The 26,471-nt window shown below is 44.3% G+C and overlaps 1 protein-coding gene across 11 annotated transcripts in view; it reads right to left on the bottom strand.

Moving 5' to 3' along the window:
* The window catches only part of LOC119582508 (homeobox protein cut-like), a 188,871-nt gene that overhangs the window by 7,969 nt on the left and 154,431 nt on the right, over window positions 1–26,471 (bottom strand). For 7 of the 11 annotated variants that reach the window (XM_037930890.1, XM_037930874.1, XM_037930864.1 and 4 more), the window contains 4 exons: window positions 10,837–11,041; window positions 10,251–10,558; window positions 9,909–10,121; window positions 3,888–4,147 (listed from right to left, as the gene is read on the bottom strand). In XM_037930890.1, coding sequence (XP_037786818.1) covers window positions 3,888–4,147; window positions 9,909–10,121; window positions 10,251–10,558; window positions 10,837–11,041 — 986 coding nt within the window. The remainder of the gene's footprint in view (window positions 1–3,887; window positions 4,148–9,908; window positions 10,122–10,250; window positions 10,559–10,836; window positions 11,042–26,471) is intronic. The other 4 variants (XM_037930818.1, XM_037930845.1, XM_037930855.1 and 1 more) reach the window with 3 other exon arrangements.

Genomic DNA, 26,471 nt, shown 5'->3' with positions numbered 1-26,471 from the left:
ATATATATATATATATATATATATATTCATTCGGACACAGACACACATATGTAATATATATGTGTCTGTGTATGCATATGTATATAATATATATATATATATATATATATATATATATATATATATATATATATATATATATATATATATATATCATACTACATACATACACACACACACACACACACACACACACACACACACACACACACACATATATATATATATATACATATATATGTGTATATTATATACATATACATATATATATATTATTAAAAAAAAAAATATATATATATATATATATACATACATATATATATATATATATATATATATATATATATATATATACATACATATACATATATATATATATATATATATATATATATATATATATATATATATATTTATATCACGTATCCCTCACCCACTATCAATTCCACGCATAACCAGCCCCAGGACGCTCCAGCCGAGGACCGCGCTGGCAAAGGGCAGCGTTATCTTCCCCGGCCGGTGATAGGCAGCCTTGCGAAGAGTTACCTGTGTTTATAACCCGAGCCTCGCTGCTAATGAGCCCCGTGTGGTAGGCAGGTAAATTCGTTAGGCGGGTGAAGCCTGGCTCTCCTCCTTGTTGTAATTATAGCCATTTAAATATTACCGCAACAATTGGATAAGCATTTCCTACATCTTCTTTACGATAATTTCCATTCCACCTCCTACGCCACTTCCTTTCTCATCACTCTGTCCCTCCTCCTCCTACTCTTTTTCTATCTTTTTTCCATCTTTCTCCTCTCCGTCGTCCCACAATCTCTCCTCATTTGCCCTTTCCTATCACGAGCGGCGGCTGATATATTGGAGCAACTGCCGAATGGTTTCGCAAGCCGGTGCGTTTTTGTTGTTTCATGCGGTGATTTACTGAGATTCGGGCCTTTGATTCTCGATTCTTTGATCTTTTGAGTCAGTAATCAATATCTTATGTCACTGATTATGGCCCGGCGACCCAAAAATATGACGGGATCTAGCAAGTTCCTAATGATTGGAGCGGCGACGAGACACGAATACCATATGACCTTCCCGCGCTTATAACTCACGCGGCGGCAATCAGACAGAATGACCGACATTAGCCTAACTAAATCAAACAAATACTTTCAAAAGCCGCCCCGCAAAAACAGAGGCGAACGTAAATAAATCACCGCCATCAACAGGCCAGTACTAATTAAGGCCAAGCTTCGGGGCCGATTAGACCACCCGCAAGCGTTAAAGTGCACGATTCGACAGACGTCCGACTCGCACAAGTTTGTCGCGTTTTTTTCACAGTTGCGGGATAGTGTTGTCAGCGTGTCGTGAACTTGCCGTTAATTTAAACCACCTGGGGAGAGGGAAACTATGCAAATATTGGCAAGGTCTGGCCGGCACAAATGTTTGATATTTAAAGCTGATGGTTAATTGCGTGCTTGATATTTTGGCTGGCGGCCGTTTTCTTTTTTTCTTCTTATAAAGGCCTAAAGAGGAGGTGGGTAATTTTGCCAAATGGTTTTCACATGATTTTGTCACGTCCGCATTTTGTACGTACACAAAATCTTTTCTTTGACGCGCGATTCGAAGGTCGTGGAAGTATGCAAATATATGTAATGTTTACCAGTGCGAGTGAAGGAATTTGCCGCACGCGGGCGCTACCCGATTTTTTTTTCTTTCTTTTTTTTGAGGCGGGGGGGGGGGCGGTTCGCAACAACGTGACAAGGAAGTGCTGTTGGAAAGACGGTCTTGTTCTTCCATCCATTTAAATGTTCTTCGCCGTAAACTAAAGCGTATGATAAGAAACGGCTCGGCATTAAATTGTCTGCACTTGTTTGTTTATAGCTGCCTCCGAGTCTTCTACATCTCACATTTTTTTCCCGGCGCGTCTTTCATGCCCTGTCTTTCGTTTGTCTTTTGTTTTTGCCGCGGGAGCCTAAAACCTATTTATCCCGAACACCAAGCCTTAAAATACACAAATGGAAAAAAGCCATATATATGATCGAACATAGTGGGAGAAAATAACAATAATAATAATTCAGAACGCCTCCCCTTCACGTCTTCTCATTGCCCTGGCCTTAGATCAACAAATAGACAAGTGTACACACACACACACACACACACACACACACACACATACACACACACAAGCCCAATTGATTAACTTACCATGTTTTGTGTATAACTGTAAGTGTGTGCGTGTACACCATTATACGCATGTGTCATGTGTGCTTGCATGAGTCAGCAAGCTTGTTTGTCAATGCACCGAGAAGAAGGATTTGCATATGTCCTTTCGAGAATTACACCACTCTCGCAAGCACGGTAACCTGAGAAGTTCCACGGGCAGCCTTCAACCGGTCGGGGACTGTGGTTAACGACAGCCCTAATCGCATCGCGCGGAAAAGTAGGGAAAGGGAGGTAGCCGTCAGTTCTTCCCCGACTGATTCGGTATTTGTGGCAAGAATTACCATCAAGCGCCGTCCGTGGAGTGCGGAGTGATGCGGAGAGTTCTTGGTATTCGTAACGGTTTGTCAGTGGATTTCGTCTGTTTTTCAAGTCGGACGGCGAGGTTGTCGTTACTCTGCGTTTCGTACTTATCACGATCGTCTTCATTATTGCGAAGACAATTTCGTTCATCTGATTTAGAGTTCTGTAGAATCGTCCACATATTTATGCTAATTCTAATTCTGATCATACCATCTTGAAAGGTATCCAGCACACGAAAGAATTAAATTAATAATTAAAAGATAATAAAATGAACAAGGAAACGATAATAAAGTAGCCGATCCTAAAGGGAGATAAAAGCGCTAATTTCTCGGCCCATAAGTAACCAATCAATCGGCAATGAATCAGTCACTCGGCCCTCGCTGCATCGTTAACTTTCCCCATAAACGTCTTTTCGGCCGCACAATTAACCTTAATCAACCCATGTGTCTTGAAGTTGACGAATGCCAATTAAATGAATGCCAGTGAAACTCAGGGGACGCACTCGGCGAATACTTAGAATAAAAAAAAAGGGGCTCCTTACCATTTGGGTTGGCGGAAAACGAAAAGGAGAACAAAGAAGATAAAAAAGAAACAGGGACGGCAAAAAACGCGCATTTACAGGATTCACGGATTCCTCTTCCCGTGTACCTGCAGCCAATGACTGGTTCCTGAGCATAGGTACATTGTCCGCGGTTACCGATACGATGAGCTGATTACGGCCGCGCGGAAGCCCATTTGGACGCTGATGGAGGCGATGAAGAAGGGTTTAGAGCGGCGCTTTTTACCTGCGACTTGTTCCGGTGAGACAGGATCTTTAAAAAAGTTGGTCGGATGTACTAAATCTGAATTCTTGTCATGAAATTGGATAGTTTGGGTGTACGTTTGCTATGTTTAGCTCGGTAATGGATGCGTGAGGACCCAGGCGATTTTAACTCCATCTTCTGTGAATATCGTTATTAACTAAATATCAGATATTGCTGAGGTTAGCTGCATTACGCGGATGGACAAAAAGCATCGCATTAATACTGACTTTGTGATTTGTGTGTATCCGTCCATAATACTGACACTAATGACAATAACACTGACTGCTAATAATCTCGGTGAAAGTTTGTGCTACTTCCTCAAACGTAATGGTTACCTCTAGTGGAATATTTTTCCGCCAGTGCGCTCACACAACATAATGAGTTAGGAGAAACGGAAACAACAATGAAATCCTGCCGCCAGGGGAGCAGTATATTTGAATGCACGCCGTTCTCTTTCAAATGAGTTCGTCAATATGGGCGAAATTCTTTCCGAAGTCCTTGCGTCAGTACTTCTGACCATACACAAACACAACAAACTACAAACATACCAATACAAACACAAAAGTGTTCGCTTACCTTCTTGACGATCTCTTCCGTGTTCATGTTGCTGTACTGGTCGAACTGCTGCTGTGTGATGGGCGGCAGGACGGCCTTCAGGGGCTTCTGAGTCAGGGGAGAGCCGGTGGAGATGGGCGGCCCCGTCATGAGCGAGTTGGTGATGGACGCCATGCGCTGAAGGGGCGACGCCGACACGCTGAGGTCGTCCCCACTGGTCGCTGCGATGGAGGTGATGGGAGTTACAAGGTTGCTCAGAGGCGTGGTGGCCGAGCTGAGATCTGTGGATGGAATGGAGTGGAATGGAGGTGCGTGATTGCGTACACAGCGGGAACGAGAGTCAACACGGATTCTTGCGTGTACTCGAGGAGTGCCAAGGTGTCTAAACACAGGAGAGAATGCTTTTACGGAGACTGGTTCACGAAGGGAAAGGTGAATCAAACAAGGAGTGGCGATAGGAACCGGGGAAAAGAGAGAGAGAGAGAGAGAGAGAGAGAGAGAGAGAGAGAGAGAGAGAGAGAGAGAGAGAGAGAGAGAGAGAGAGAGAGAGAGAGAGAGAGAGAGAGTCAGACAGGCGGAGATAAAGAGAGGCAAGAGAAATCCCATGTGAAGACAAGACCACAATTCAAAGGACTGCGATTAGTGGAGAAGCTTCGATGTGGGTGCACGATTGGCCCTCATGCGAGCGAGCGATCTCTTGCATCTCGAGGGAGTGAGTGAATGGCTCGAGTGGTTGCTAGGATGTGCTATGAAGGGGCGAGGGAGTGGGGCAGACTGACCCATGACCTCGCTTTGAACAGAACTCATCAGCAACAGGGAGGTGAGAGATGTAAATATGAAAAAAGGTCCCATGCTCTTAAATCTGTCCACGATGGCGGTGGGAAAGAGACGCGACAAGAAGTGAGAGAATGAGGGTGTGCTGCGTCCTAATGGGGATCGCATGAGATAAGGAAATGGCGGTGTTATCATTTTTATCCGCAGGGAATGGTGTGAGAATCGTATCAAAAAAAGAACGAAAGAAAAAAAAATGGTATGACTTGGCAACGCTTGGCTTTCTGTGCTCTCTCGTCGTAATATAGTGTAATTACATACTCTGATAATGATTCTGATCCGCTGCTCTGTTTAGCCGATTGAGAAAAAAAAGACAAAAAAAAGGCAAACAAAGCCATCGACCCGAATTTACTCTAATATCTTTGCGGGTAAAAAGCCAACAGCCATCTCCCTTACGGAAGAAAAAATTACTACTGATCCTATATGTTCTTTACCTTCCATATCCTGAGACGCTCTACATCATTACCGAACCCGACTTTTTCTCCCCCGACATCTTGATCCGGCGATAGGAACAGTATGTGGCACAGCTGCATAAACAATCCAAGATTCTCTTAATTGGGCATGATTTACACCCGCCCTCTCCCTGACCTTCGCTCTCCCCATTGTGCCTCTCTTTGGAAACGCTTTTGCTAATAAAGGAATCTGCGGGATTAATCTCCTTGTGATTATTGATGCTTTGGTGTTTGTATCGATGCAAGTTGGAAGTTATCGTAAAACTTGCTTATTGTGAGGGATGTTTGTATACGGTCTACTTATTGAAACCTGACATGTCCCACGCGTCTCTTAAATCAAGATAAACTCCCGATCAAAATACATATATGCAAGGGGAAAGAAGGCAAATTGCCCTTGCGCATAAATGCAAATAGCAAACAAAACAGACCAAGCAATATGACAAAATGGTCCCCTTAAAATTCCAGGAAATTGCAAAAACCGTAAGTTGCCACCAGACACCAAGTGCTGCCATCTGCCCGCGAGTTTTTTCACCAAACGGAGATGATATATTTACTGACACTGGGGAGAAGGATGAGGTCAGCATCGAGTTGCTTATACTGATGTCACACAAACCGGATTTTACCCATATGATACTGAAGCTGAACCCCGACAAGCAAGCTAGAATTACGAGCTAGCTGGTAACACCGAAGTCCCTCGTCTCTGAAATTGTCAATAATTCATGGGAGCTGAAAGTCATAATTATTTTATCAAGTTTTAACAACGATATTAACTGACCAACTTAATCTTGTTATACTCAATTTCAAATGCACATTTCTCCATATGATATAGCACTTCGTCTGTGGCTTGTAAACGTATTTTTAGACCAGCAGACTGCAAAATAGGGTTCATTATATCATTTGTTCACTTGCATCTGCTGCCGCCAGTTGTTGGGGGAAATTATTGTGGAGGAGTCCATTACTACCCAAGGAAGAACAAAAAGCTAACTAGTGAATAATTCGCAAATAAAATATTCCATCCGACACATTTCAGGATCGAAATTCGACCGGTTTAGTTCTTTTCACTCCTTGCTTTGCGATGTTCTTCCTATTACACATCTTTCTCGCCTTCGACGTATTCATGTAAAATCGAACCTCGAGCATTCACATACATTTGCCGCAAATACTGTAGTGAAGCAAGCACATATGCGCTTAATAAATTAGAACGACGACACAAAACAAGACAGAATGGGATGAACTGGAACAGACAAACAAGTGAATCAGTTATGCAAATAAGCAATAAAGAGTTACGGCCGCGGGGTTGCCAGCTGCTCGACAAATTCACATTTTATCATCCACCTCTCAGGAAATCCACCTGATTCAAGTGCTTCAAATTCACGCCGGTCTATAAATTGTACTTAATTAATAAATGAATAGGAATTAAGCTCGACATAATGATGAAGAAGGTGGACGAAAGAAGAAAAATCTGGGAAAATGTAGATTTGGCATTAAATCTTAATTTTGATACAAGTAACTTCTGTATCTTGCGCCAGCCCCCCCCCCCCCTTTTTTTTACTTCCTTTCTCTTTTTTGCAAAATCAAGTAGACGGCACAGCATGACATCTATTGGAAAAGGATCAAAGATGGCTGACATTTATGCGCCCATAGATCACTGCTGTCACCTTGGTAGATGAACACTACTACTGAACGCGCTTGATCTTTCACCTTGGAGTTCAATACGAGATGACGTGAATGCCGATTTTAAAAATATTCTAATTGGCCAACAGCACTCACGCTTCTTCCTGTCTGTCTGTCTGTCTGTCTGTCTGTCTGTCTGTCTGTCTGTCTGTCTGTCTGTCTGTCTGTCTGTCTGTCTGTCTGTCTGTGTCTTTTCCTCACTGTGTGTGTATATGTGTGTGTGTGTGTGTGTGTGTGTGTGTGTGTGTGTGTGTGTGTGTGTGTGTGTGTGTGTGTGTGTGTGTGTGTGTGTGTGTGTGTGTGTGTGTGTGTGTCCTGTCTGCCTCTCTCTCTCTCTCTCTCTCTCTCTCTCTCTCTCTCTCTCTCTCTCTCTCTCTCTCTCTCTCTCTCTCTCTCTCTCTCTCTCTCTCTCCTCCTCCCTCTCTCTTCTCTCTCTCCTCTCTCTCTCCTCTTCTCTCTCTCTCCCTCCTCTCTCTCTCTCTCCCCCCTTCTCCTCTCTCTTCTCCCCCTCTCTCTTCTCCCTCTCTCCTCTCTCTCTCTCTCTCTCTCTCTCTCTCTCTCCTCTCTCTCTCTCTCTCTCTCTCTCTCTCTCTCTCTCTCTCTCCCTCTCTCCCTCCCTCTCACGGCGATAGCTTCACATTACGCGAGAAAGCGGATAGGAGTCCCTGACAGACATGTCAAGGAGACCGGCGTGGGACTCCATCGGTAGAGCGGGTTATTCAAATTATACGCGTTCGTAGAAATAACGTCATTTTTAAGGACTTATTTTTCAGCGGTCAGGAAATCGTGACGTCATGATTTGAATATTCAAGATGTCCATCTAAAGCTTTAGTAAATATACACATTAGATATCATGATCGATTTCCTTCTTCGCAGAAACCAGACTAAATTTTGGAAGCCAATGTATATATCATTTATCAAAATGTTGATATGACAAAAGAATTCATGCCTTAGTTGACGTTTGATTCTATTGGAAGACGCTCAGCTACATATTCTCCGTGTGTGGAAACAGATTCTAATCTGGGCTAAGTTTAAAGTCGTGATTTCGGAGAACCTTCTAAAATAGGTCTTAGGTCTCAGTCCGAACTGCCTCGCATGCGACACGGTCACTGAGTGGGTCACAAACAGACTTCATATTACTGGATTCCTATTTCTATCTCTAGCAATTTATCTTTTACATTATTTCCCCGCTTTCTTTTCTTCTTCTTTTTTCCTCCTATTCTCGGCGGAATACGATATGAAGGTAAGTACCGAAGCTACTTGTTGAGTCGAGGAGTGTGAAAAAGGTTTAGGCATCTCAAAGACACCCTTCTACAGGAAACCGGATTCGATCGTACCTATCAACGTCACTGAGAAGAATCAAAATGCTTATATTAGTTTAGTCCTTTATCTAACCCTCTGGCTAACTGCTCAACCGTCTATAAGCTTTGGTATATAATTCGAAGTATGTAAACAAATGCCGTAGATTTATTGTGAGCAAGAGGTATAAAATAACTATATGTTCATCAGCAATTTGATGATTGAATAATGTTGCAAGGAAATAATGTAAAAAGCATCCCTAGGTTCTAAACTGCGTTTCATTTATTTTCTTTATCCCATTTATGTGAGTAATCGAGAGGAAGTCTGAGATTATAGTGTCTGCGCAGATAACTATACGGGGTCTTGATACGTCATTTTACTGTTATTGATGATGATAACTGTTTTATGGACTTATAACAAAGGATTTCCTGCCATTGCACATTTTCATTATTTTGTCTTGCATTTATTTGTTTCCTTGTTTCCAAGACAATTACAGTCTGATATGTTATCGCGGGTAATAACGATAAAAAATATCAAGAAAGAGAAATAAATATGACAGCAATAATGATAATAATAAAAAACAATAGCAATAATAATAAGCAAAGATTGTGATCGCGTTTAGAGGAAATGACAGACGATCGCTCACTTGAGATTGTTTTCTCATTCACAACGAAAAGTCTTAAACGCCGCTGTGTAAACAACCGAGCAGCGCCCCCCCCCAAAAAAAAAAAAAAAAAAACACTAAACACATACTGTCCCTATCGTAACGGATAATATACAAGTTCCCATTTTTATCTCTATTTTTTCTCTCTCAAAAGAAAATGGCTACGTGAAAAAAATGGTCGGGTGGACATCCATTTTCATAATTTGCTGGCATATCCGATCAACAACAATGCACAGGTGATACTAACGGATTGCAACTTGATAATGAGTGATGTGGGCGGCAGTATAATGAATAGGGCGCTAAGCAGTGATCTATTATGACAGAGCGGGCATAGTCGACCAACCAGTGATCAGAGAAAATGGTACATTTGGGTCTTTTAGCGTGGTGGCGAGATGTTCTAAGCCTCCCATGTAAAAGATGAGATTTCTTATCATATTTCTAAACAAAAATGTAGAAAAAAGACGCGATATTAAAACAGATAAGAAAATAACAAGAGTTGCCAAGTGAATAACGGCGCCATATGGTTCCAGGAAGGTGATTTTAGACAGGCTAAGAGTGTCAGGTGTTAATGAATAATAATATAAATCTGTCTCGTATATCCACATGCATTTTGTTTTACATCATTAAACATACAAGACATCGGGAAATTCTCTTCATGCGTGTGTGTGATAAAGCGTTGTGATATGTAGATGCTGTAGTGATATTGATGATTATTATTTTTTACTACACACACAAACTTACACACACACACACACACACACACACACACACACACACACACACACACACACACACACACACACACACACAAAACATGTGCGTGTCAACATCGACATGCTTTGATTACTTACACAGAGCCATATGGTGACTTGACAGTTTTACATCCCTTAATACGCTTATATGGTTGTTTGAACTGTTTTGTGGATTTCACGCATATCTCTCTCTCTCTCTCTCTCTCTCTCTCTCTCTCTCTCTCTCTCTCTCTCTCTCTCTCTCTCTCTCTCTCTCTCTCTCTTAAGTTTCTTCTCTTCTCTCCTTCTCTTCCTCTCTCCCTCCTTCTCTCTCTCTCTCTCTCTCTCTCTCTCTCCTTCCAATAGAACTGCGCAGTGAGAAGGTACTTACTGGTCTCGGCCTTGGATCTGCTGGGTCCGAAGGGGGAGGTGACGCTCGGGTTGCGTCCTTCCTCCTCCTCGTCCCCGTTCCTCTGCTCGCGCTTGGGCATCGTCAGGTCTTGGGCACCGTTGTGTAGGCCGCCCGCACCGAGCCCCACGCCCATGCCTAGCGATGGACCTCCGACGCCTACACCGAGGCCTCCGCCGCCGCCCATACCCAGGCCTGTTATTAATGGGCAGAAATAGCCGTAGTGAGAATTGGTGATTTATTACTTAGCATGTCTGTGAGGAGGAATTATTGTGGAAAGTTAAAAGTTAAGTTAAAACATCATCGGGTGGATGTTTTACTCACCAACCGCGCCGAGGCCCATGCCTGTGACGGCAGCATTTCCCTGAAGCTTGCTCAGCTCCTGGTGGTAGGCGTCGAGGGCGAGTTTCACCTCCTCGTGGGATCTGTTGAAGAGCAGCGACTGACCCAGGAAGGGAAACAGGATCCCCGGGTACTGGGGGTCTCGCGGGAGCGGGAGCTGGGGCTCCTGAGGCCTTGACATGAGCTTGACAAGTTCCTCTTGGTAGATTCTTGCCACCTTCTCTTGCGGGATGTCGTCGTTGTCGTATTTGCGGATCCGCGACCGTGAATCTCCCCGGGACAGCGGGCTACTGGAGGAGGACGAATGTTGGAACGTTAACACGAAGCCTCAGAGAAATTTTAAGGCATATGGAATTAGGAAGTATTTTTTCGGAATCAATTCCATGTTTCACTTCAACACATGAGTTGAAAAATAAAATGCTTAATATTCACTAAACAGCTTATTCATATTCAAATGCGACATCCGAAATCGCGGCATGAAAAGCCATCCATCACACTCGAGCCCAAGTCTAATCCCTCGCGCAAACTCATCCGCGCATGAGTGGCATGCGTGCGCGGGAGTCCTCACCTGGGGGAGTGCGTGGAGCTGGCGGGAGACTTGGAGTCCGTGCTACGAGAGTCCTGGTCCTGCTGGCCCGCCTGGCTGGTGGCCGTCGAGGAGGTCATGGCGCGGGAGGCTTCGGTCAGGATATGTTGGATTCTCTCCTCCGTCACACTGTCATCGGGGCCCCGGAAAGCTCCGCTGGAGTCCTTGTGCGTACCTGTCAGGAGACCTGCACACTTAGTGTTAGGGCACTCAAACGCCCCGGCCAGGGCCATTGGCCAAAGCCGGAAGAATGTCATTTTCTTAATACTAAAGAGAAGAACAACATACAAAGAAAACCATCAAAGAATGACGCCTTCTTCGAGCGTCACTTTGCGCAGCGGAGCAACAAACACCCTATCAGCAAAACAAGCTGCAGGCTGCGCGCGTCAACACAGGGCGAGGCGCGCCCGAGATTGCCGTGAAGCCTAATGACACACGAGAATAATTTAGGCAACATCAAGTCCCACCCCGGTAGTTGACTCCTTCACCCGAGCACGCAAGAGGTCCATCACCAATAATTCTTGTAACGTGGAGACCCCGGCGATGTCCTCCACTGATCGTTCCCTACTAAGGCGCAGAGGAAGGCGTTTTTTTGTGCATTATCTTCTTATGCTCTTTTTTATCCCACTTTTAATGCTTGTCGTTACCATTTCCTTCTTGGGGGAGAGGGTCGGCATTAGTATTTGCGCCTCCAGGGGGTTTGTTATATTTCTGTTCTCATAATCCAGGAGGAAATTGGTTGGTGGATACTTGTTAAACAGACGACGCCCATAGTTGCCTCGCATACCAACGCGGCAAAGTCACTCTGATTAAGAGTTACCAATTCGAAATCCTTTTCTTTTCCCTCACTCCTTCCCCTCCTTTCAAGCCCTCACAAGCGACTCACTTCCTCTGAACCGTCTCTGGTAAGCAGAGACCCCGCCCTTCCGCCCTTGCTTCCCTTTCTTTCTGCATCGCACGATTCGAAAATGATTTAGTTCGGCTCAACACGGGAAGGGGTACGGTCATCGATTCATCTTCATTGGGAGACAGCGAGCGGCGATGAGTAGTGGGAAACATATTCAACCGCAGTTCTTTTCTTCCTGAACCGATTCCGAGCGTGATCCATGACCTACGAGAACCAGAATCTATCGTTCGTGGCTTCGGTAACCTCTGGTGAACCCCGGGTTTCCGAGTCGCCCTCAATCAGCTAGGATAAAAGAAATCCTGAAGGCTCCTGACTCAAAGGAGGATCCCGGGCTCTCATTTTCTCCGCGGCGAGGGGGGACTTAGAGAAACTGACTGACAACCTGACGCGTAGCCAATACCTGAGGCGGAGAGGTTCTCACTTACTGGTCGTTGCGCCTTAGAGGGGGTACGGCGAGGTCAGTGAGGTCAGGGAGGAAGGGGTAAATCGGGGTTTAAAGCCGAGGTGATAGCATAAAAACTTAGCAAGATAATTTACTGGGAAACAGTCACTGATTGTAGCGTAACAGGTTTTAGTATTGGTGATACGGGTCAGCGGTTGTAGTTGTTTCTCCACGGAGAATGGCGCATTGTGCGACCTTCCATTCGGAACTGTTGATTTTTGTTACATGAAGTTCCTATAATCTATGTCATTTGACAATTTCCCTGTATCGAGAACAAACCGCGACAACATAAAGACTTATCGAAGCGAAACCACAAATGTTGCACGGTGTGCCACTGTCAACACTCGTCACCACAATGACCGCCGCAAGGATCACACTCACAGCTGTTCCTCGGCGGAGCATTCACCATCACTCACGGCAACACCTTCACCGTTATCATTACCACACGTATCCTCCGCGCCACAACTTCACGGGTATATTAACTAGTGCATGGTATAACCGGAGAAACATATGGCAGTTCTATCTCAACACCTTTGTCCGAGACAACTTCCACGACGGAGAGTGTACCCTGACCGCTTCTCACCCTTCCCTCACTCACCCTTCTTTCGTCGCCCCACCCCTTCCCTCGCCACCCTCCCCCCTTACAAAGCCCTCGCTTTTCGCACTCTTTTCCCCACATCTCCCATACAACACTTCACCCCTGTGATACCCCTAATCCTTCCCTCACCCTCCTCTTCCCTTCAACCCTTCCCTTCCCCTTCTCCTACCCCTCCCCTACTCGGCGTACCAAGAACAACAGAAGCTGACGATTGCAACGTCTCGAAACCGCGCAAAAGGAAGACAGTAATGAGCTTAATCTCAGTAATTAATATGCAATCCGTGGCTGGCTTTGGATCCGGTAGTCACAGAGGCGATGGCGTGATTGAAGAAGGAGAACCACATGAAAGAAAAAAAAGGAAGAGAGAAAAAAAACAATGAAGGGGAGAACTAGAAGAGAATTTTCGTGGGAGGAAATGAACGGCAAAAAACTGGCTCGTATGAAAATGTCGACACAAAATAACAAATAGGAAAAGGAAAGTTGAAAATGAGGAAAGATGTAATGGTATAAGTAAAATTAACAGAATGGCGCAAGAGCAGAATGACACATTAGCAGTTGTATGTGGAAATGCATCGGAGGTAAAAAGAAATAATAATAATGACACTAAATATAACGTACAGAATATCTGCAGAAAGAAAGCAATCTAACCCCAAGAACGCGAAAAACAGGAAAACAATATAAGACATACGATTATATCATCAAAGTAATAAAACGATTACACATAACATTAGAAGCAAAACAAAATCCGAGACACAAATGATTAGAAAGTTTTGTCGGATTTTTCCCGAATCGAGGAAAGGCGACAGTGGGCGACGTTTATAAGGCAAGAGACCCTCCTTTAGGAAAGAAAAAAAAAGAGCTTTCGAATCGTCGTCTGTGTCGTGGAGGAGGTTGAACGTGATACCAGAATACGACTGGGCATATCGCTAATGTATGTCTTTTGGAGTCACATTTCGGCCCTGGCTCAGCCAATGGCGAGGAGCCACGGTGGAAATAACTCAAGAAAGGAAGTCTGTGATACCTACAATTAAATAGTAATGCCCGGGTCCGTCAAATGATAATGGTGAAGTTGTGGGGTTATTGCTAGCCTAAGATTGATCATTGGCCTCGAACTGATTGCTACGTTGCCGAACGAGCAGCCCAGCAATCTACCCCAATCAACCTTTAATCAACCTTCAATCAACCTTACTATGACATGATTTTTGACGAACAATATGCAGTCCCGACTTAATATTGGTAGATTATTGGGAAACTGGCCAGAATGAAACAAAAAGAAACTTTAAAGAAAAAAAAGGGGGAAAAAAGTCCCGGACATAACTCCCTGGGTTCGTGGGTGCCATCTGGTGTGAGAGGTACATGCAATATCGCCTATAATGTAAGCATAAAAACTCTTCAATGCGGTTTTTCAATTGCATGCAACATACACGAGGAGTTATAATATGATTGCCAGATGTCGTGATTCGCCGACCGATATAGATTACGAAGGATATTGGCTTTTCTTATTATTACTGTATTTTATGACTCACGGCGCTGATTCTTTTGATGCGGCCGGTTACTTTATCATTTTATGATTATATGACCTTTTTATATGTATGTGGACGTACATATATTGCACATCCTAACTGCAAAATCTTATTGCAATCTTGGAAAATCATATTGTCTTCCGGAAGTGAGTATGATGTCCGTTCTAGTGGAACTTAAATCATATCGTAAAATGGAAGCCAAAAATAATTCACGAAAAGCATGGCCGTAACTTGTAAAAGAATTTCTAAACCTCTGTTGGGATTTAAACAAAAATAAATGCATTGTGTATATATTTTTGAGACGTTATATATAATGTATATATGCAACACACACACGTGTGTGTGTGTGTGTTTTGTGTGTGTGTGTATGTTTGTGTGTACATATATAATAAAATATCATATACATAATATATATATATATACATATTTATGCAAGTTTATATTCATATATGTATGTACTTGTATGTATATGTATATATACACTCATGTACGTGCGCGTGTGTGCATGCGTGTGTGTGTGTGTGTGTGTGTGTGTGTGTGTGTGCGTGTGCGTGTGCGTGTGCGTGTGCGTGTGCAAGTGCGTGTGCGTGTGCGCGCGTGTACACTTTCATGGCTTTTTAAGCTTTCCCAAGTTGCAGAAAACTTCCCGCCAGAGCGAGGCTGAACCGCAGGCTGAATGCGAGAGCAGACGGCACGAAGCCCTTTAACAGCCCAGCGAGTCTGTAGTCTGCAGCAGCGCCCGGCGAGCTTAGAGAGCCATGTGGGCAGACCCGTAATTAACAAGCGGTAAATGTCAGCTTCATCAGCGTGTCGAATGGGATGAGGATTGTATACCTCGGTAATATTCCTAATTCGCTGACAGTTGGCCTGGAGGGGCCTGACGATACCCGTCACAACACAGGCTCCGCGCCCTCCCCGTCTACAGCTCAGTGCGCGAATATTTATTATTTATGAAACGGTAATTCCCATGCCATATATCAGAATTCGTCCACGATTTCGTATTATGTTAAATAAAGGATGAATATATAATACAAAACCACGGCATTGAAAGAAAAAGAAAAATTTTATTGACATTAGTCCCCCGTCAAAACAGGAGACAAAACGAAGCTCCCGTGGTAATATCCCAGGAGGAATCCTAAAGAAACTTGAGCAAGAGGGAACTTTCATCGACTGCGGATACGAAAGCAGACTTTAAATTCACAAGAAGCGATGCCAGTCTATTGTAATGTTGCCGGAGATTTGTTGAACCGGGAGGTCAGATAGGTAAAGGCAATGGTCTAAGACTTAAAGGGAGAACCATTGAGATGCATGTAAGGCGTCGAGTAATAGCGCCCCTCACCTTGTTCCTATCAGTCAACGTCGTGGACTGATACACCGACATTGGGTGGGTCTTCTGGCGCTGTGCGAACAAGGCCACACCGGCGCTTTATCCGAGGCTTCGAGCGTTTCGGCCGTGCATCTCGATACCTTATGTGAACACTATTTTAGATGCTGAACTAATACCAACTATCGATATCTGAATTGGCAGGCTGTGATGAGAGGGGCGGGCAGTCCCTATTATTACTGATAAAAAAGGGCTAAAGAAATACCACCACACGATGGTACAGTGTTTGAGGTTAAAGAACGTTTTGGTGTGTATTTTCTTCTCTCGTTGGTGTAAATTGGTTTAAGGAAGAGAGACTTGCCTCACGACACATTTTATGGTTTATGTGAACATCAATCATTCTTGTATATTTGTGTAAATTAATGCGACTTTTAGTATCTTTCTTCCTTGTAAACATTACTATTAGAATAGATGGATCGCATTAGTTTGGCTTACTATAACTGGCAGAATGAGGGATAGACTATCAGATGTACCACACAAACTGGGCGCCAAGTAAACAAATAAACCATATGCATGCAGGCGAACACGCACGCACACTTAGTCTCTCAGACACACGCACGCGCGCGCGCACGCACACACACACACACACACACACACACACACACACACACACACACACACACACACACACACACACACACACACACACACACACACACACACACACACACACCCTTCACAAGACCTGTCCAAACATCTTCGCCCTTTCCTTCTCATCTCCCAATAGATAAGAGAAAGACATGCCTAACATTAACCGTGTCCGAACAGTATCGGCACCGTGTAGATTGTTGTGGCCCGAATAGTTGTCCCGTGTAAAGTGTGAAAATTACATGCCATCAACACACGCTCCGCCGGTCCCACACGGACGGCGCTGGTCGAGGCGGGCCCGTCTGACGACACCTCCCTTCCTCTGCCAATCTCACTCTTTTATATACACACTTTCCTTTATGCTTCGTTAATCTAAGCGTTGGTGAACCGTGTATAAGATAAGTGTCGGCGTTCAATGTGAGAATAGACCTTTTTTTTCTGTGTATCTATCTTGAAAACGTCTTAGATCATTTCTTTCTAAGATTAGCTTAGACATAGTTCGGACACCCTCACCGACCCCGGGCATTACCCCCTCCCCTGCCCTTCCCCAACCCTCCCCTGCCCCTTCCCTGTCCCTCCCAGGCCCTCTCCTGCACTCCCCCTGCCCACCCATGCCCTCTCCTGCCCCTCCCCGGCCCTGTAACTCGTTTTTTGTCATTCACGGCTTGGCCCTGAATAGCCATGGCGTCTCGGTGCTGATGGATCAATTATCCAGCCGTATTATTTGCCTCCACTAGCAAAGATTAAATAGAATTATGTATCGGTAATGTATGTTAATTCATGTAATCGTGAACAAAATTAATCTTGACTCTAAAGAATACCCAATTCACATGCAAGGTGTTTGTGTGTCGGAGCACGAGGCGGAGGGAAGGGCCTCGAGAGCAGAGCCAGGCAGACTTATTCCCCGGACAAGTGTGACTGATTCGCGAGCGCCGTGTCCCTGGTTTGTGCGGGCGAGCAGGAAGGGTCAGGTGTAATAGAGAGAAGCCTTAGGACGCGAGCGCATAAAGTGTGGTGTGGGCGTCGGGCGTGAGCGAGCAGGAACACGGGCGCTGTGGTAGGTGAGCTCAGGTTTATAGTCGTCTCGTGAACATTAGAAGTGGTAAAGGGCGGAGAATTAGCGATAGGCGGTGGTCAGAGTGATTTTTATGGGTGTTTGAGGGTGATGAATGCAAGTCGAGAGCGGTCGCGGTGATTGGAATTTTGGGGTTGGACTGGGATGCTGATAAGGTCGTGGAAGTGTTTCATGATAGAATGTTTATGGCCGGGGGATCCGGGTCGGGGCAGGTGATCCAGGCAGTAATAAGAAATATATGGGGGTGCAAACGTCTTCTTATCAGTTAACATGGCCAGATCAAGGATACATACATAATAACTTCCTAGTTGTAGCTTTCATGTATGCCTTTTCCTCGCAAAACGACGCAGAGAAACTCGCCAAAGACACGCGAAACATCGGTCAATAAAACAAAACTGTATGATAAAAGTGACAGCAACACCCCGGGTCGCGAAGAGAACCACTTCCCGCTGATGCCTCAATCAAGGATATCTCCGGCCTGTGTCCGACGGTCATTCCAGACGTAAGTCAGCGGGACCACCCACAGCCAGCGGGTCAAGACGTTGCCGCTCCTTCCTCGAGGCCTCCAGCCCGCCCTGCCCCGCGCACTCCTGCTCGCTTCGCCATTAATCTCGTAAATCTGGAACTGCGCTCGCACCAATAAGATGCTTGATTCCATTAGTGCTAGTTCTGGTCCGTTTTCCCGGGAAGGAACGGCCGTCCGGAAACTGGGCGGACCACCCGCACGCCGCCTATCCGCCGTCATCATTACCTCAGCAGTCGGGAGCTCTCGCCGAGTGTTTCTTTTGTCACATTACGCTGAGGCTGGTTGTAATCTCGGCATAGACCTAGCAGCACGACCGAAATTCCGCCTGGCCACCCAGAAGTGAAGATGAGGCTCTCGCCACTTCCTCCTTCAGGCAGGCGCTTCAGGGTGTCCTCCTCGCACTTCTTGGTAACGGCAATAGTTTCCGGAGAACCGCAATGGAAATAATTACCTGCAATACTGCTTGCGGTGGCGTTTTATGCGAGTCCGCTTGATACTTGGTTGCGGCGCAGGGAGGTTTGATCATAGTAGGAAAACTAATTCATCTTCGTGAATATCTTAGCATTTGCATATGCATCCAGAAGATTGGACAAGAAACCTCCACGCTTCGCACGTTTGATATTCTGTAGAAAAACCAGCGCGCTACCTAAGCAAATCTAATTTTTATCCCTTCTGCGGGAATTCCTCGCGCACACATTACATATTCGGGACGAGATCTCGACTGAAATGTAGCTCATTGTAACCCTTTCTGCCCGAGCTAGCCTGGAATTTGATTGCATTTGCGGCCAAGACATGCAAGGTGCCAGCCAGAGCGCGGCGAGGCGTGTTCCCTGTCACATCACGCGTGCCCAGACGTCGCGGACCCGCAGAACGGACCACGACAATGGAATTATGAACACGGGAACGAGGGAATGCACTCCTCGGAGACCGGAGGAGGAGCTTGAATTATTAGTAGTTTCTAATGTCTCCTCGTATTATCTAACCGCGCGTGGGCCGCGCCGGGAGGAACATTTCGGGGTTGCACATCTCTCGCCATTAGCAGCGTCTCATTGCAGCCCAGGAGTAATGATGAACGTCTGGAGCGCAATGTCACAGCGGTATCACGTGAATCTGAGGACATGTTGCCATGTCTCTTGTAATATATTCTAATATATACCTAGTAGTTACGGTCCACACATTCGTGCCAGATATGAGTGGTGGGTGCCGGGGCGCTGGCCTGAGTCGCGCCGGTGGTGAAGCTGCCCCTCTGGAATTCGAGATGCCAGAAAAGGGCGCGCAAACTCATGTCCTGTGTCACATTATCACGGTTGCCAGACGCCATATGTCACCGTCATTTTTTATACGTTCTCATCTAAAGTATTTGAAGACGGTCGCATTCTTCACGGGCTGCGTCTGTTGACTGCCTTGGAGGTGTCTAGGCGTTGCAGCGCTGGGCATAATTGTGCGATACGGGTATATGCGCGATCCATAAGTTAGCGGCGAGGATGGCATCATCAGCTTTCTTGCCGCGTTGCCCGCATCTCCACCTGATCTTGCGAGTCGCCTGCAGAGCTCCGGCTGCATCTCGGATTCAAAACATTTTCTTATACTCGAAGCCTCTACACATTGAATGATTGTACTTACACACGATCATTAATAAGAAGGTTGCCGCAGTGTCCACGGAGGTTCCCGGGGGAGCGGGTTCTTCCTCCGTCCAGCGCCCCGGAGCCTACAGTCCAGGGGATCAGGTTCACGAGTCACTCTTATCAAAACATGAATAGGATGAATTGCGGCGATACCGTGCGCGACGGCATATTTACGATAGGTCGTATTGTACTCATAGAATTAACATTTAAATTAGACTGAGTGCGCTGTTCCTCTCAGGGAAGGTCCGCGTGCCATTCATCTTGCAAGGTCACAGAATCTGTAATATTCCTCCCATTATTCACAACACAACTCTGGCGGATGCTGTGACCCGGGAACAGCGCGGAGAGCCCACCGGTCTGAGATCAGCGCTCAGCTGGGAACCGGAATATCCTGCCTTGATCAAGATGGACATGAATGTAGAATGATATAAAGAAGAGAAAGGGAATGCGATTCGTATTTTTTTTTTAGCTTTATAGACGCCAAAGACTGACGACCTGTGGCTCTCATCATCTCGAAAACCGCCTCGATCCAAGCTAATACCCCCCCCCCCCCTCGCACCCCTATCACCGCAGCCCTCCCCACGAAAAAAGCAGGCTTGCAAGAACTTTCATAAAACCCTACATCTTCTTATAATTATGTCCATTTTAGGAAGAGCTTGATACGCCTCTGAATTTTACAACAGTCATTACATCTCATCACTGCTGGCCACGGGCTGATGTGGTGGAGGGGGAGCCAAGGAGCTGGTGTGGCAGGGGAGGGGGTGAAGGGTGATGAAGAAGAGATGGAAGGGACGGTGAAGAAGAGAGGTACAGGCGATTGGTGATGATGGGTCGGGGAGGGAGATGATGAAACATGGAGCAAAGATAAATGATGTCTATGGCAATTTTGGGAAGAAGCATGGCAGGCAAAAAGAAAGGTAGGGGAAGAACAAGCGATGGAAAGAAAAAAAAAGTAATGAAGCTAAAGAAACGGGGCCACTTGCAAAAGACACACACACATACACACACACACACACAAGAAATACTGTCGAGGGACCGTACAAACGAGATGTTATCCAAATGACATGTTACTAAAATCATCAATAAAAAATATCAACCATATATGTAACTGTAACATTCTATAATTCTAGTCTCGCGTATCATAAATCTGTTAGTTGATTAGTATGTAAAGGCGTTGTTGCTGCAGATATGTCTTAACAAAACTCCAAGAATTTGCATGATTTTAAAAAAATTGTGTATCTGTAATTGGTCCCTCGGATGAGAGTCGGCACAGACGAATACTCGAGACGAATTTTAATAACCGAGCTTGTTTGTTATCGTTACTGTAATTTGTATCATTACAATAATTCTGAAGAAACACCCGCTAACGTACATGTTTATTCATATCAGTCTGTAAGTACACATGTGTATGTATGCCTATGCTGTACATGTACATATTAGTATATCTGTTTTTTACATGTCTGCATGTATGTTTGCAAACACACCACACACACACACGCTAACACATATATGTATGTATATGTGTATATATGTGTATGTATAAGTGTGTGTGTGTGTGTGTGTGTGTGTGTGTGTGTGTGTGTGTGTGTGTGTGTGTGTGTGTGTGTGTGTGTGTGTGTGTGTGTGTGTGTGTGTGTGTGTGTGTGTGTGTGTGTGTGTGTGAATATAAGTATATATATATATATATATATATATATATATATATATATATATATGAATATAAGTATATATATAAATATATATATATATATATCTGTATATATGTATATTTATATATATATATATATATATATATATATATATATATATACACTGATGCAAATAAACTTAAAATAATCGTTAAGAAATAATATTCTTACAATTCACAGAACATGAGAAACAATTAGTACTTTTTGATGACAAACAATATCTTAATACAATACCTGTCAGGCCGACAATAAGTGTAATTAATCTACCATTTACTTCGGGAAAAAGTCTTTAATAATCCTGGAATGTTCGCCCCGCCATAACATCTCGAGACGAGACTAAAACAGCGATCTTTAATTTACCGCCCAACTCGCTCGTTTTATTACTTCCATTATCTCATTTTTTGTGCAGGCAAAGTCGAGGCTTTATGATCTTGTATTAACCATTGCGGGACCTTAGAAGACGTTTGCACTTTGATTGGGGCCTTTTATTACCGGGCTCTTGGCTTAGGGGTAGTAAAGGGTTAAGAGTTATTAACAGTCTATGAGATTCAAGTTTGGTCGTTACATTTTTTTTTTTCATTTATTTGGTATCGACTTCTAGTGATAAGCAGCGGGTCGGTTTTTTTTTGTCTGATTTTTTTTTTCTTGACAGAAGTTGAAAGAATCTGGAAGCTCTATTTCCATAGATGTTTTCAGCGAGAGATTTCAACGCGTTTCAAACGTTGATCGAGGTAGAAACGGAATGGAATCATTAGGACACAGGATCCTCGCTTTCATTTTGCTCCATCTTTCTCAGTTCGAGAAAATCTTTTTATGTAAGTTTAGGGAATTTATCTCTTCAACACACACACGCACACACTTCAGAGCAGTCATTATCCCCGAAAAGGTGATGGCGCGAGCGGGAAACCTGTTGGATTCAAAGGGTTCTCTGACTGTCCCAGAATGTCGAGCTCTTGGCCGTTCCCATTTTGGCGGGAGTGTTCGCCTCCCGAATGCCGGTTCGCCAAAGGACCCCCTTTAATCCGAACAGCTACGACCATATTTGCTGCTCGCCCGAATTACACTTACAAGGGTTCGGACACGGGAACCTTTCGTAAACAGAGAGCGTTGCGTGTGTCGGACATTCGGCAATAGATTGGCCTGGCGTGAGACGAGGTCAGGTTATCGCGAGTGCGGACAGGTTGCGTCGTGGGTGAGTCCATTTGTTGGATATTCTTGCACTTAGGTTCGGTGGGTGATTATGTCGTGTGGAGTGCGTTTATGGGTTTCTACACTAGGGGTTACTATGTACTGCCACGGGATACATGATTTCTATTAATGAAGACTTAAAAAAAGTGAGGTTATGAGAAAATATTTTGATTTTGTTTACCAAATTAATTACCTGTCTTTACAGAGGAGTAGAAATGGTGTTTATCTTGGTTATCATAAAACCTGGATGGATATTACTATAATTATTTATCATAATCATGTCTTCCAAAAGATGACCAGTAACGGAATCTACTGCTACAATATACAGCGGCCACTTTCACCCCCCCCCCCCGTAGAAGGCCCACGCAGCCAAGGGTGATTTGCCACAAATACGCTGGTCTGTACCTTGGTAATAAAAGAAACATTAACAGTGACCGTCACACAGTAATCATTCCTTTGGGTTTCGTTCTTTTAAAGTTTCATCGATTACAATGCTGACTAAAACTTGGAGTATTTTCTTTTGCAAACATGGTTTCTAATTCTTTCTATAAGTTATTATTATTATTATTATTATTATTATATTATTATTATTATTATTATTGTTATTATTATTATTATTGTTACCATTTTCTTATCATCATCATCACCATCATTACTATAACCATAACTTTTATCATCGCTTATATTGTGATCGTTATCATTATTTCATATTTATCATCGCTATCATTATTGTCATCGTCGTTTTTTCGAACTCCCATCTGTATTAACGACTCCGATCCAGCTAAAAGAAAATAACGAAACCTGTCGATACCCCCCACCCCACCCCTTTACCTCCGCTGAGGGAGACAACGCCTCTGCACCCACACCGAGGTTGGGGTCAGCCTATAAAACTACTAATGGAAATACTATACCCTCCCATTCCCAAATAACCTTTTCTTATCAGCAAGATGCAACGATGCATGTGCCCTTCCACTTTTACAGCAACGTTCTCCGTTCATCCTTACAAGAACCGTCTAAAGCGATATGGAGGACTGTCTTATGGGAAAAAATGAGGTGACGAGAGTACGAGGGCGAGGCGGAGGAGGTATGTTTACGTAAAGGCAAAGTGACATTTCCACCAGGTAATGGCAGATGACATCTTAGGAGTACAAGGGAAACGGTTCGGAAGGTGACATTTTTGAGGCATTGGTTCATGGTAGTTTTTAAGGACTGTATTAACTGCATGGCATATACGCAAAGGTAATGTGTATTCCAGCTGGAAACAATTTTGTAATTACGACTTCAGTAATTGGGCGGCTGAATTACAATACGAAACACAGGAGACCTAAAGCTCTCGCCAGAAAGATAGGGAATCGTGGCCGCAGAAGGCAATCAAAGGGCTCGGACTTATCGGCTAGGAGGAAGGGGCAACAAGGGGTAGTAATTGCGTCCAGTGCCCACCATCGGGTAATGACCGGTCCCTGGCTGTTACCCTTGTCATTACACACTCGCATGTCCTCCCGTGAGACCATCATTTTTCCCCGATGGCTGGTCCTTCCATTTTCTCCTTCAAATCAATGCTTCTTGGTCCTTTGAAATTTGGAATCAGCTGCCTTTTCTTTGTGTGTGGCCATTTTCTTGTCAGAGTGTTATGCACTTAATGCGCAATTGTCATAAACACTGATGCTAATTAATCCTAAGCCGGAGCCACAGCAAGGGTTGAGGGACGCATGACAATACAAAACGAACTCTGGCCATATGTGACATCCCCGAAAACACTAAACCCTTTTTATGATTAGGAACAAGAAGGCAGGGATATTTTTTGAAAGCACAGTAAACAAGGGACTCATAAAAGAGCGGAATGCACACTCGTATGCGTTCTAATGGTTAAATGATAATAAATTATTCAGAATTGAATGCTTACAGACCTAAATATTTCGTACCTTTCGAGAGACGAAAGCAGCCAACGAATCCTGTATAATAACATTACCGACAAAATGACAACAGCAATAACAAAAATAAATTGATGTACACAATGGAAGATTATAAATCGTTATTCTCACACGATGACGACAAAAACTTAACAATCAATTTGGAGCGAGTTGCCCAGCCTCCAATCCCGGGAGGGGTATCATTAAGAGCGTCATTTTACCTCTTGCGTTCACCTACATTAATTTACATGACTTGTACATACTTTAAGATGGCTACCCGCCCTCGCTGGCCAGGTAGCAAGCTTAAGACCCATACACAAGGTGACAGTCAGGTGTTCCATTGAGGGTTGACGCCTATGCCAGGCTTTTAAGGCTGTCATGCCAATGGAGTTTTGGTTTCATCGTTAAAGACTGTTGATCAGGCTCCAAAATTCATTGAAGTTCAAGTAAAAAGACGAAATTACACGTTAGGCTTAATGATCTTCCCCTCCTTTCAGCTGGGACAATAAATATATTCGTGAATGATAACAGAACCGATTAAAGTTTAAAGAGCACCATAAAAATCCCTAAGTTAAACATTTTATCAGTTATTGTACACAAGGGAGCCGCTGCCGATCGCAAAAATAACTCCCTAAGGATTCCCAGCACATCGACCTGCTCACACAATCGTTCAGGTACCGGAAACTCGTCAAAATGTGACATCCGTCAAGACATGCAAATTCGTGACCGGCAGAGCGTTTAGGGGGAAGAGGGAGAGAAAGAGAGGGAAAGGAGAGAGGGTGAGGGCGAGAGGGATAGTGAGCACTGAGGGTAAGAGTAAGGAAGAGGAAGAGAGAGTAAGGAGGGGAGGGAGAGTAAGGGGAAAAAGAAGAGTAGGAAAGAAAGAATCGAAAGACAACTGACGGATATTTGTTACTACGTGTAGCTTTGTTGGCTTAATTGTCCGTAATGGCCGAGGAGTTGTTCCTGCGATGCTTGCCTTTGTTACAGCAAGCTAAAAGTGACTTACACACGCACTTAACTAGTGATACATTGCCTTCGACGGCGAAAGGAATACGAGAGTGCAAAAATCGACAACGTTTTTATCTTCAAACTAATGGTTATACATTTTACAGTCCCATTTCCGGCTACGTAACAGGTATATACACCGGTTTCAGTGCAATCTTTTCTCCCATTCTCCCCTTTGATTCCCATGCGGCGCGGTAAGCTGGGCCGAGCTGAGGGAAAAAAAGGGGGAAATTAATTATCCGATACAAAAATTCCCCATTCTTCTACATCCAGGATTAAGACATGGAGAGTCTTATCACTTAGTTGATCAGCGCTGGCAATTGCGAAGCGCCTAAAGCGTAGCATCGTAAAAATTGTGGGATAATCGGGCAATTTTAGCATTATTTGGTTCTGTCTTAAGGTCCATTTTAGGGAAAGAACGATTGGCAAAATGACCACAAGGGCGGAAGGTTCTTTAAGATTATCATGCTGCTCATTTTGATTTATTCATTATTATCACTATTAACGAGGATATAAAAATAATAAATATATATACACTTTTTACCCTGTCACTGCTTCTCTGTTCTGTCTTTTATTGTCGCATATTTATAGATCATTATCATAATCATCCCTCCTTTTCCGTAATTTGACCGAATCTCTTACCAATAAAGTCTCCGAGTCTTATCGGTACCACGAGCTCCTCTTAGTCTTTGGGAGAAAGATTAGCAAAACAGACGCACTCGCCCCCAGAGCACCGCTAATTCGCGCTTGTTAAGATCCATTCGACGATTTTTGCGGGGCGTTTGGCCAAGATAATATTCGTTCATCAGATATAATTTCTCACATTAAATCACCTGTGACGGCAAGAGAAGGGGGTCCTAGAGGGGGAGGTTGGGGAAAAGGGGGGAAGGGGAACGGGGATGAGGGAAGGGGGTAGAGGGAAATGGGGAAGGGATAGAGGTAAGGGGAAATGGGGAAGGGGCAAAGGGAAATGGGGAAAAGGAAGAGGTAAAGGAAAATGGGGAAAGTGGTAAAGGAGAATTTGGGGAGGTCGGATAAGAATTTGGGGAAATTGTTAGAGGTTGAAGTAATAGTTGGGGAGGAGGGGGGTTAGGCAAGGGGTTATTAAGGGGTAGTTAAGGGAAGGGGAAGAATCAGGACTGGAAGTCGGGGAAG

The sequence above is a fragment of the Penaeus monodon genome, chromosome 2 (assembly GCF_015228065.2).
Source record: "Penaeus monodon isolate SGIC_2016 chromosome 2, NSTDA_Pmon_1, whole genome shotgun sequence".
NCBI classification, from domain to species: domain Eukaryota; kingdom Metazoa; phylum Arthropoda; class Malacostraca; order Decapoda; family Penaeidae; genus Penaeus; species Penaeus monodon.
This window is presented reverse-complemented; position numbering and strand designations above follow the sequence as displayed.